A 12,590-nucleotide genomic window follows, 5' to 3' on the forward strand; every position below is an offset into this window, starting at 1 on the left:
TTGACATACGCTTACATTGTAGCACAGTAACTATCAGAAGAATGAGTAAGGAAGTGCGGCCCCTGGCTATTAATATATTTATTATATATTTACACAGAAACAGGATTTTATGTTTCAACCGTTATAGGTGGAGCTAATCTAAACAACCTTCAAGCTACACTGTTTATTCTCCAACAACGGACATATCATGCAATAATGCAGAAGGAAAAAAAAGACAAAAAGTCCAAGATTACAGTAAAAGACGAGCCTTTATTTTTTCACAATTTTAAAAAAGCATGTCTTGTTAATACTGTAACAAGTTTTAAAAATGGTACATAGATCAGAGATATTAACAAGAGAAGCTTCCAACTCACTACCACTGCCCAAATAAACGGGTGGAACCAGTTGGGCAAAGGTCACGCTGACCAAACATGCATGACAAGTAACAGGTGGATGACAGATACAATATGTGAGGCCGGTGACACGACAAAGTCTTTCATGTTTGACAGGATGAGGGATATTCGTTTCGCAAAAAAAAAAATTCGTTTGTTTATCGGCTGGATGTGAAAAAGGTTTTCCTGTGGAACAGCACAAAAAACAAAACATACACAAGTGCGAGTGCTGCCTTGTTCAAAATAGGATGTGACTTGCTTTACAGCTTTCGGTGGTGGTTTCACTGTAAGAAGCTTATCTGATTCTGGTAAGGCACCACTTGAATTTGAATAGGAGGAGAGGGACAGATGTGTGGGTGGTGGTGAGTGGAAGTGGGCGTTCGTCAAATTGTTCTCAGCGTTAAGAAAACCTGCACGCGAGTTCTGGTTTTGGCCTGATTCGGATAGAAATAAGAGTCCGAGAGTTAACAGGAGGAACATGGAGCACATTTACAAATGAGTCTCGTAAAAAAGGAAGACGAAGACCACTGGCATTCTGCTGCATACAGTTTAGTATGTACAGTACAATAAATATAAACAGACCGACGGAAGACTAAAGAAAAAAAAAATCATCGACACATAACCTTTTACATTCGAATCAAATATACAACGCAGCATGGAGAAGAAACAAAAACCCTGCAAGTCGGTGTTGTATTGTTGGCGAGTGAGCCAATAGAACCTGGACACGCGCTCGTAAGAGTAGAGCGCTGTCCTAAACAGGCTGTCCTGAGGTCAGACGTTGAACTTCCACGGTACGCTGACGCCTTCCGTCCCAAGACGACCTTAAAAAAGATTTATACCTTGAAATATCTTCTAAAATAACCAAAAATTAACGTGATCACCTTTACGAAGGCCGAGGCAGTTTTACACGATTAGATTTTACTATTCAATTCGATTTTGGCAAAAAAAAAAAAAAAGAGGACATAATCTTAGACTGGCTGATCCAAACCATTTCTTACTTCGGTACGCATTTATCTTGTGTCATTTTATATCTAGAGCCTCTGTTTCTCCTAATGTTTGTTAGCATCGATGTAGGGAGTAAATTTAGGGGTGAATGCAATGATCAAAAACTTTGTGTCAAAAGAAGAGTAGGGGGAAACTTAGCGGGACGCTCAGCTGTGCGACCATCACAAGGTGACTGTGGGTCCAACTTGATTTTGTCCGCTGCAAGGCTGCATTTCCACACGTGCTCCTTTGCTTTAGCCAAACTGGAAAAAGAAATTTCCAGGTCCAGAGTCTAGAGGAAATACAACCAAAAAGTTAGTTAAAAAGCTGCACTAAACCTTACTTCTACTGTTGCTGCAGCACTGAATGAGCCAGCACTTTGGCGGACATACACAATCAACACCTTCTTTGTCACCCTAAAGCAGAAACTTAGAATAAAACTTCAAAAGCAAACAAACCTGGACTGGAATCAAAAGTGTATCCTCCACCGTGGCCGCCAAAGAAAGCTCTGAAGATGTTGTTGGCATCGAAATCTAGAGAGAAAACAAAGGGTACGTTTAGCAGGATTGGCAGAAAATTAAAAACTGAAAAACTGCCCGAGATCTCGTCAGTTGCGTTAAGTAATCATTCCTTAGATGCACAATGACTCTAGATTGTGCAGGGACTGTGCATCTCATTGGTTTATAACAGGTCTTTCTGACTTATACCAAGCGTATGTCAGGAAAAACAGCCAACACGTGCAATATAAGGACTGAAACTAAACGAGCTAACAGTGATTTGACTTGCTTCCTTTAGTTTTATTTAACTTTGACTTCCTATATTCTTAGGTTAATGGAAAACTGGAACACTCCTTAAATATCAACTTGTTTCCTGCTCAGATTGAATTCAATCTGAAGGCTGTGAAAGTGTCTTTTATATGCAAACAACCTAACAGTTTAAACCGTTCATTTTACTGGCAGATTTCAAGGGTCATTTCTCCTGCAGGTTTATATTTACCTCCACCATCAAAGCCGCTGTCATCTTCCAGGTCGTGCCCGTTGTCATAGCGGATCTTCTTCTTCGGGTCGGAGAGGACGGTGAAGGCCTCACCCACTTCCTTGAATTTCTTTTCCTCCTCCTTTTGCACCTCTGGAGTTGCCGCACTGTGCCGATCTGCAACACAAGGAGAATATAGGTCATCTATGGCAAAACCTTCGAGTTTAACAATCAACATGTTAAAACTAGGGATGTCCTGATCGGCATTGGTGTGTTTTTAAAACGACCGGATCGGTATCTGGCTTCAGCCGAGGACAATCCTTTGTACTCATTTATAAACCAAAACCACTGTCGTATCAAAACGTCTTCTTCCTCTTCTGTTTGAAGGTGGCCGGCTAGCGTCAAAGCTGCCAAAAGGTCATTACAGAGTTTATGGCGTAGAGAACACAGGGTTTATACCGTCTGTTGGAGCTACCCTCGTCTCGCCACATAAGCTTTGATAACCCTATTTATTAATATTTAACTTAAACCAGTCGGCTGGTGCACACATGCTCCAGGAGAATAAGTATTATAAAAGCCTTTATGAATCTCCAGGGGAGGCTATTTTGTTTTATTTAAGATCGTGAAACGGATCGGCTGATGTTGAATATTAAAAGATGAAAAAAAAAACATCAGGACATCCCTACACAAAACCAAAACTTGTATCAGGCCATGATGGATACCTGGGTGGTGCATAAGGGCCCGTTTGCGATAAGCTTTCTTGATCTCGTCCTCTGTGGCGTTCTTGCCGACCCCCAGCACCTTGTAGTAATCTTTCCTTTTGCTCTTCTTCAGCTCCATCTGTGCTGTCTTCAACAGATGCTTGTGATCTAGAGGAGCGGAGAAACAGAACCAGAGCTGAGCATGTGCGTTGTGAAAGCCTCATAATCTACGGTTAAGAAAGCTCAATGAGAGAGAACCAGGACGAGAGCTTACCTGAGGTTTTTTCGGTCTGATAAACTTTTTCATAGTCCCGCACAGCCTCTTCATACTGCTCTGTGTCCATGTAACTACGGGTCACACAAAGTCACTCAAACAGTGCACAATGCTGAACAACAAAACACAAAGAAGCATTTAAGAATCCACTGGAAATGACTGGTGCATAGCATACCACTGAGCTCTTCTTAAGTAGGCCTTGATGTAAGTGTCATCTAGTTTGATTGCACTGGTACAGTCCTCAATGGCTTGATTAAGTTTCTTCAGCTGTTGATAAGAAGTCAGTGACATATATTATTAAAGTATCTGAGACAGACTTGTTTTATTAGACTTCTACTTCCTGGGTTCGTTTCCAGACTCTGAGATGTGAGGATACTGCGGCCGGTCTATGTACAATAAAGCAGGGAACTGGAGTTGATTGGTTTTACCTTTGCTCCTGCCGTGGCTCTGTTGCAGTAGAGTTTAGCGTTGGTCTTGATGTTGTTGGGGTCTATCGCCAGCGCCTCGGTATACAGCTGGTAGGCCGCTTCATAGCTGCAGCTCTTAAATGCCAGGTTACCCTCCTCCTTCTTGGCTTTCAGGGCTTTGGCATTCTGGTTTAGGAGGAGAACAGATGCTCATGTTTCCCTTAGAACGTTTACTCAATCATACAGTGAAACTGAAGCCGTGTAATCTAGTTAAACACGTCTTGAATCCTGGATTTACTGCGTCAACGAGGCTTGACGCGTGTACAGACACTAAATGGTCCATTTGTTATAGCTTTCTTAAAAGCAATCACAAAACACAGCGTGAATATTAGAAGTCGAACAAACATGCCAGCTGCATTTTCAATCTAATTTGAATGGGAACATTTAAAGCACCGATTACACCAAGACGTAGTTTCAGTCTTCTGTTCTTGCAAGAACCCTGTTACCACTTTCTCTGATATCATATCTTCGTACTGAAGCACAAGCAAGTTGTTTTTATTTTTACTCTTTCTAATGCCGTCCATAGGGGCAGACGTTCTGAAATTCCTGGTGTTGTTGCATTCTGCTTGACTTAACACTGTCATTATTTAGCGTCTCACCACAAATGACCCATGTCCGACCAAGTCATGTCCTGTCCTTGAATAAAATTCAAGCGAAGTAACTAATTTTTGCAATAAACCGGCACTTTAAAGTCTCTCAGACATGTTTCATTCATAAAACAGTGATCATCTGACTGCAGGAAAGACCAGAGTAAGATTATCAACTTGCTGCCACCACACCTGGTGAAACTGATAGCAAACAAAGTGAGAACGTTCCGGTGTTTATGCACACAATTGGGCTAACTGGAAATGTTTCCACTGTATATTCAATCTAGTCTTTTCTGTGTGTTATTTTTTATTTTCATTATTATTATTATCAAGAGGAACTCCCCTCCTGTCAACTCAGAACTAATTACTGAGACACTTCAAAGTATTTGACATTGAAGAGACTTTGCACAGGGGTGTACTCTAAATTGGTGGTAATCCTACCCTGCAGGCTAGCCGGGCCTTTTCATGGTCAGGTGCCATGCGCAGAGCCTGGACGAAGAACTGCACAGCTTTATCGATGCAGTCCTCGTAGTAAAGACAAAGGCCTCGAACGTAGAGGGCGTCCGCATTTGTGGAATCCATTCGCAGGATGTCACTGTGAAGAAAAGATCGGCTTTAAAGAACCTGTAAATCGAAGGATGACACTATAAACTGAATGCTCGACTGCTCCTACCTCGCTACAGACTGGGCTTCTGGATAGCGTCCCAGCAGAGCAAGGCACTCCGCCTTAAGGATTTTGAAGCGGTGGCAGGCGGAGGCTAGAGTTAAGGCCCGGTCCATACAGTACACCACCTGGATCATGACGAGAACCAAACACAACAGTGACTACACCAGTACCACTCTGTCAGTTCATTCAGACATAACAGAACTACTTTAGAGATATCACTATAAATAGAAACAATATTGTCCTTCCAGTCAAACAAGTTATTCAAGGGGTAAGACTCCCCATACAGAAGGGCTCTGTATTTACTGTAGACAGGAAGCTACGGGGGGAGAAACTATAACTGAGCAGATGCCAGAAAAAATGTGACAAACTGGTTTTCCAGCATATTTGTGCTTGCGTAATAATTTTTTCCATGCAGTGTAATCTATTAAGATATGTTAATTACAAACCATAGGTGTGGTTAAGACTGTTGGTCAAAAGGAACACTTTACAGAACACAAGTTTCCTAATTGTACAATCAACCCAAAACAGATGAGACAAAGCAGGAACGCAACTGCGATGGGTTTGATGAAATAGAAATTGGGTGTACCTTTCTGAAATCCCGCTTTTCAAAGCCAAAATCTGCCATTCTCTCGAACTCCAGCAGTGTGGTGGCATTCTTGTTCTAAAATAAAACAGTATTCAGTTATAAACTCAATCTTTAAAAAAGGAAATAGGCAAGTTTATGGCTCCAGTCATGCAAACGCATCTGTGCAAAGGATGTAAAAAGGTCCCCACCTCATTCTGAGCCTCTCTGTTGCTGGGCTCCAGCTCCAGAACCTTGTGAAAGCAGCGACTGGCCGCCATGGCATTTCCTAAAGACAGGTGGCACTTGCCTTCACGTAGATGCCCCTGTGGGACAGAAGAATAGTTTCCCCCTTAGGACTGTGTTGTGCTTTAGTAACGTTCAAAGCCAGGAATGAAGATCGTGCTCCGGTGTGACAGTCTATTCGCACTGACCTTCATGAAACAGTCGTCCAGACGCACGGCCTGTTGGGAATCCGCCAGGGCCTCTCGGAACCGACACAGCATCATGAGGGTGGCTGCCCTGTTGCCGTAATAACTGGCATTTTTGGGGCACGCCTCTTCAGATAGAAACAAACAAATATCCACGTCAAATTAATCTGCAATCATGTATCAACAGACCAACATCTGGGCCTGCCAGCAGTAAAGCTACGTTTGCAATAAAAAACTTATTTATTGCAATGACAGCTCCATCTACACCCATGCCACTGACAAACTGTAAACGTGTTCCCGTATTTGTTTTATGATTTAAATGAGCGTTATTAAGCTGTGCGTAATACTACCACGTGTAACTTGTTTGCTGGATGAGGTGTAACGCTCGTAGATCACCAACATTTCCCAGCAGGAGAGTATGAGGAAAGACTGGGTGGATGTCCGTGGTCCTGCTCACGCCTCACATTAAGCTGAGTCATAAGCGATCCAATCACAAGCGGACACCTCTAAGTACATAACCGAGCCCACTCACTGTGTACACGTTGGCTCAGACGACACCCAGGGGTGGTGCGCGCCATATCTGACCGAATTCTTTTAGCAACGTGTAATGAGCTAAGCTGTCCCGGGGCACATGGATGCACCACCCACTCAACTGATGTTTACTGTGTGTGTTGACGTGCACATTTATTTGTGCACCAGTGACATCATATTGACGCGCTGTGTCCTGTCCCCTTAAATCACATAATCTTTATAAAACAGCTTTAAAACATTTAAAAAGCCCATAAAGATATATCTCAAGAGCAACGGTAGATGTTTTATTTCTCTTGGAAGATGACATTGACTGGACTAGACACAGGAAGGACATTGCGGCCTTCCAACCAGTTAAAAGCATCAATGTTGTAGGTGCTTATTTGCACATGGCGGGATCTGATCACAAGAGGTCACTTGAGAGGCACATTCTCAGGTGTGAGCTGACGTACGCCGAGCCGTCCACTTGCGATCGGATCACCCAGGACGCATTTTAACAGGGCCCATGGGTGTTCACAGTCAGCTAAAGCTTGTGAAAACCTAATTCAAGCGATAAAGCATAATCTCACCAATGGCCTTTGTGTAATAGTTGAAAGCCTCGGAGTAATCTTTCTTGCTGTAGAACGCATTTCCTTGCTCTTTGAAGACTTCAGCCTCGCTGGAGAGAGGAGAAACAGAAACCACAGTCAGTGTGAGAAAAGGCTACTTTGCATATAAACAAATTAACTGAAGCAGCTCAGTGAACAGACAGGAAGGAAGTGGTTCTTGCTATTAAAATATGTTAATAACATCTCTGAAGTCATCTTGAAATTAAAATAGCAAAGAGGAACAAGCCTTTACAACAAGTTGTTCAATTTGTTCTGAGTTACCCTGATGACTGAAACACCTAAACTTAAGAACGGAGCAGACTATTAAAGACACACTGGCACCTATTTGCATTTATATGTGAATTTCTTGCAAATGAGTGTCTGAGAGAATTCAACTGTGGTGGGTTCTACCTGGAACTGGGGCAGCAGAACAGGGTACACCCAGTCCTGACTCGTGATAGTTACCAGTACTAAACATAGCATTGAAATTCACCTGCTGCAGTCCTCTGGGAAGTGTCAAAGGGACAAATCCACTTTGATTCACACGAGGAAGAAGCTACAGCTGTGCTGCACGCTGGCGTTTTAAAGAAAACGTCCCGATTCGAGGTCTAATAGACGTGGAAATTACTATTAGATCTAAAATAAGAAGCAGAGCTGTAGCTTCTTCCTCGTGTCAATCAAAGTGGATTTACGGCGTGGTAAAACCCTCTTGGCATGTACTATTCATTGACTCCAAAGACCACACAAAAGACCTGTCTGTGATGAGTCAACCACAGCTGACAGTGTCGTCACATGTCACACACGACAACTAACGATTATTTCCAAGATGAATTAATCTGGCAATGACATTTTAATTACATTTTCTATTAAATTTGAGGGAAAATGTGAACATTTTCTAAGCTAAACATCTCAAAACATATTTTTTTCTCCTTTATTTGGACTTCATAGAAATGATTCGCAGCTATTTTGCTAATGGTTTTGCTAAATGTGCTTTTTTTTATTCCAATATCACTGAGATTTTCAAAAGCAAGGAGGCAACATAAACACAAAAATCTATCATCTATTATGTGCATTTTATTAGTTATATATATATATAAAAAGAATCCATTCATTAATAATAGGTAATACTAGATTACCATCTCGGACTGGACAGGGGGGTAAAATGGTGCCTTCAAACCTCCGGCTTGGTATGCCACAGTTGTCATGGTTACCAGCCAAATTTAGCCACTTCATCATGAATTGTCTGATCGCTTGAAATCGCAAGGAACGGTAATTTGCCTGAACTGTCCGCTAAGACTGAACGAAGCCGGTGAAGGACAGTTTGAACCTTTGACTCCACTTCACAATTGAGAATGTATACAAAAGAGTCTATAAATGTCACAAGACTCTTCTTTCTTCTTTCTGTCATTCTTTTTGTCAGACTGTGGAGACATAAATGAAGATTTAGCCACTAATACATTAATCACCACACTTAGGTTCATTTGAAAGTAAGATTCTAGTAGCTGAGAAACCATGTTCAGCTCTGATCAACACATATAGACATATTATGGTCAAATTAAATACCTACAGTGCTGTGGATAGTTGTGATTCACTAGAATACACACACACACTAACAATCCGTTTATATCTGACCCAACTGTGCTAGTAAGGATTTCCCACTAAACGAAAACACAGGTTATAAACCGGTGTCTGACCTAACGCCAAGTACAGCCAGTGCTGATTTTCCACTCATGTGATTATTCAGGTGAATTAGCACAAGCTGAAACGCCTGCTGCTCTTAAATAATTGCTTGTAATGTAGAAAACATCGCGTAGTATCGCGATAGTTACTTAAATAAACGTTATTTTGTCATTTTCCGTGAAAAAAAATGAAGTCAGCTACATATATTTCAATAGAAGTTTCTCGAAAGAAAACATTGACTGCTATTACACGATAAAATATATATTTTTAACACTTAACGTCGCGTATATATGTTAAAAATATGCTACCAAACTGTTTTGTTAGCCTCAAAATACGTAGATTCTTATATTTCTGTAACCGGACCATGTGTCAATAAGCACGCCGCTTCACTTAGCTTTGTCCCAAAGTGAAACAACGTAAAATCACATTAGTCCGTGTACAAAACTTGACTTTTAATTTATGACCGTCGAAACTGTGACAACGACAACGCGTGTAACTTTCCGAAAAGCGGTAAAATATCAAGATTTAGCAACGACGGTGAGCTAAAGCGCGGCTAACGGCATGCTAGCCCGGTTAGCTTGTCTCCGTGGTGATGGCTAGCCGCCGCGGCCGTTTCACCCCGTGAGCGCTGTCAGCCCACCGGTTGAGTTCGGTCGGATTATCTTTCGCATCACACGCGCCGGGCCACCGGGCTCGGCTAACGCGTTTATGTTTTACCGTTCCATGTCATCCTGGTCGCAGAGCTGGGGCTCTGTTTCCACCGGCATGTCGATGTCAACAGCGGCCATTTTTTTTCTAGAAAAGACGACCGCGGGGGTGACGTCACTTCCGGGATAATCGTTTTGTAGGTCAGGAGGAGAAACTGGGCCAGAAACGGCGACATAAGTAGATTTTTATATAATTGTCCATTCATATCTTTTTTCTCCCTAAACCAAAATAAATTAAATAAAAATAATAAACCTAAAAATCCCTAAAAATGTGGTTAATTGTATGTAAATAAAGACCATGCTAACATCCAACCACAACATATAGTGTCGGGCCTTAACATGATTTAATCAAGGTTAGTCCATTTGTTATCATGGGTGCCTAATATAATTTATATTTTTTTTACTGCCACAATTAAAAAACATGTCAACTGAAGCTTTTTGATGACTCATAAATGCATTATATATATTTTGATGTGCACTAACATCATTTAACCTTGCTCTCCTTAGGTGTCCCATCTTGCACTGATTTGCTTTTGCCACTAGAGGACACTAAGGTATCATCCAGCATGAAATGACTGCGGTGCTAGGGAGAAATCAGCACTTTAACAGCAAATATAACCACAGTTTGGCTAGTAAAATAAACCTAGATCTGCAAGGGAAGTTAAAAGTTCTGCCCGAGCTGGTGCAAAGTGTTTTCTTGCAGGTCAACAAACTCAAGCTCTTCCAGACCCATTTCCAAAGAGGAAAGCTCAAACGTCGTCCCTCCTTGTTTACAGCAAGTAGAGGAAACAGCTGGTTAAAAAATCTTCTTAAAAAAACATGTACAGATTACAGTTCTCATCAGCCCTTTCACTGCTGATCAGACTGTCCATACGCCACTTTGGTGAAGTTCAAAGAAGCATCCTAGTAGGAAATGATTGAACTTTCTGAGGATGATAGACTTAAATGCGTTCTCTCAGTGTCAAGCAGGCCTGTAATGATGATAATGTGGTTAAACTTGTGTTTTTTTCTGAGCTAAAACATATCAAAACATCACCCTGTTCTTATTCACATATGCGAAAGAGCTGTTTCACGTAGCCACACCTGAAAGAGACCGTGGAAAACAAAGACTGTCGCTGAGTAAACTGAGATAAGCAGACGCCCATATAAACTGTTAGGTGGTGCGATTAGGCTTATAATTCACTGCTGCTGTGTCGGTGTGAGCATCTGTTTGTTGTGTGGCGCTTTGCAATTAATTGCGGATGCTCTTTGTGTTGGCATGGTTGGCCACCCTTGGGCTGAAGGATGGAAATAAAAAGTCTCTTTGCATGCAAGTGATGGATGCTTAGCGAGGATTCAGGATTCCCCACGCATTGAAAAGAACAGTTCCTGCAGCTGTTTACAGAAATGGTGCGAACATAGTACCATATTAAGGATGTACAAAGTTCAGAGAGTTGTGTGTCCATGTGCAGGAAAAAACTACAACAACGACAACAAGGGTGTAAAAACCAAGACTATTTATAAGTTCATATAGAATACAGTATCAACATTTTTACCACATAATAATTTACATTATTGCAATTTATGCACAGTTACACTAGTCATCAATTTTACCAGGTGACACTTCAGGAGGACGTATTGCTTGGGGTGATTCAGCACAGCCATGTAGGAGAGAGGACGTCGCCTGTTTAATACACTCATTCCTAAAAGCCATACCTTAACTTACTGGGAACACTTTAAAGTCCGTCTATTTAGCTTTTATAAGCAGCATGAAAACGTGGTTTAAAGCACACTATAATGTGCAAGTTGTACGCAGATGTAAGGACATTTTTAAACTGCACTGTCTTCATTAACCATTACTGGATTTACTGTTTACTTTATCGTAATTCATTTTCCCTTTCTAGAGCATCCACAGTAATTTAATAAACTCATTGCTAAACACCTATAACAATAGACATACAACTGCGTTATAGTGTGCTGAAAACTATTTAACAAATGTTTATATACACCGATCAGCCACAACATTATGACCACTGACAGGAGAAGCAAATAACATTGACCATCTTGTGACAGTTCAATGTTCTGCTGGGAAACTTTTGGACCTGGCATTCATTGGTGTGGATGTTACTTAGACATGTAGCACCCACCTAGACCAGACCAGGCACCCCCACCCCATAGCAATGACACTCCTTGATGGCAGCAGGCATGAGCCACAGAGGCCCCTCCCCTCAAGTCACAGGACTACTGTGGTTCCATGGTGTAATGGTTAGCACTCTGGACTCTGAATCCAGCAATCCGAGTTCAAATCTCGGTGGGACCTTAATTAAACTCAATTTTGGGTTAGTAGGCAAAATGTGCCACTTGCTGGAGCACAATTCACTAGATCCCCCACTAATCCCCCCACACCCTCCACCACCAACAACAGAATGCCAGACACCACAGGACAGCCTCAGAAGGTCCATGTCCATTCTCTGATGGGAGACCTACACAATATTAGTAAGGTGGTCATAATGTTATGTCTGATTGGTGTACGTTTAACAAACGCTGCTGTCAGTAGAGTGACACAAATAAAGCCTTACCACCTATTAGTCCATCTAGCCATCATCTGTAAAACATATTATAAGGGCTCCTGTTCTAAATACATAACTCCATTCGTGTTGGGGTGTTGATTGTCACCTTATTACACAAAGAGAAAGAGAAAAAGACATAAACTGGAACAAAATGTCAGTATTTATCTGAAATAAATTACAATTGAAAAGGCATCCACATCATGGCTGTGAAGATATTTCTTTGTTGGGATACGACACACTAAGTTACAGTTTTATGGGAGATGAACACAATCTGGATTTTGTTGATTTGGTTCTGAAACTAAAGCCAGGTATTTATCTCCCAGAGTATAACTAGAAAGCTCTTAAAAATCAAAGATTTTTGTTTTTTTTTGGCAACAAACACTTATTAACATTTAAACATCCTATTGTATTAGATCACTATTGTCTTATAAATAAAACTAGAAGATGCTTGTCATTATGGCTTTCTGAGGGGTCCAGACCCCGGGGAACACACACTCAACAGTTTGCTGAGAGGAAACAG

The 12,590-nt window shown here is 41.5% G+C and overlaps 1 protein-coding gene across 1 annotated transcript; it reads right to left on the minus strand.

Moving 5' to 3' along the window:
* Positions 1-229: 229 nt before the first annotated feature.
* LOC311504546 (dnaJ homolog subfamily C member 7-like) lies at positions 230-9,602 on the minus strand (the record flags this gene model as incomplete). The annotated part of the gene is made up of 14 exons (XM_084567720.1): positions 230-1,647; positions 1,814-1,888; positions 2,352-2,507; positions 3,053-3,199; positions 3,306-3,379; positions 3,481-3,572; positions 3,734-3,898; positions 4,801-4,954; positions 5,033-5,151; positions 5,613-5,687; positions 5,801-5,914; positions 6,023-6,147; positions 7,117-7,205; positions 9,532-9,602. 14 exons carry the CDS (start codon positions 9,600-9,602, stop codon positions 1,610-1,612), a joined length of 1,494 nt encoding a protein of 497 aa, XP_084423846.1. The 3' UTR covers positions 230-1,609.
* Positions 9,603-12,590: the final 2,988 nt, after the last annotated feature.

This window comes from Chelon labrosus (genome assembly GCF_963514085.1).
Source record: "Chelon labrosus genome assembly, chromosome: 19".
NCBI lineage: Eukaryota > Metazoa > Chordata > Actinopteri > Mugiliformes > Mugilidae > Chelon > Chelon labrosus.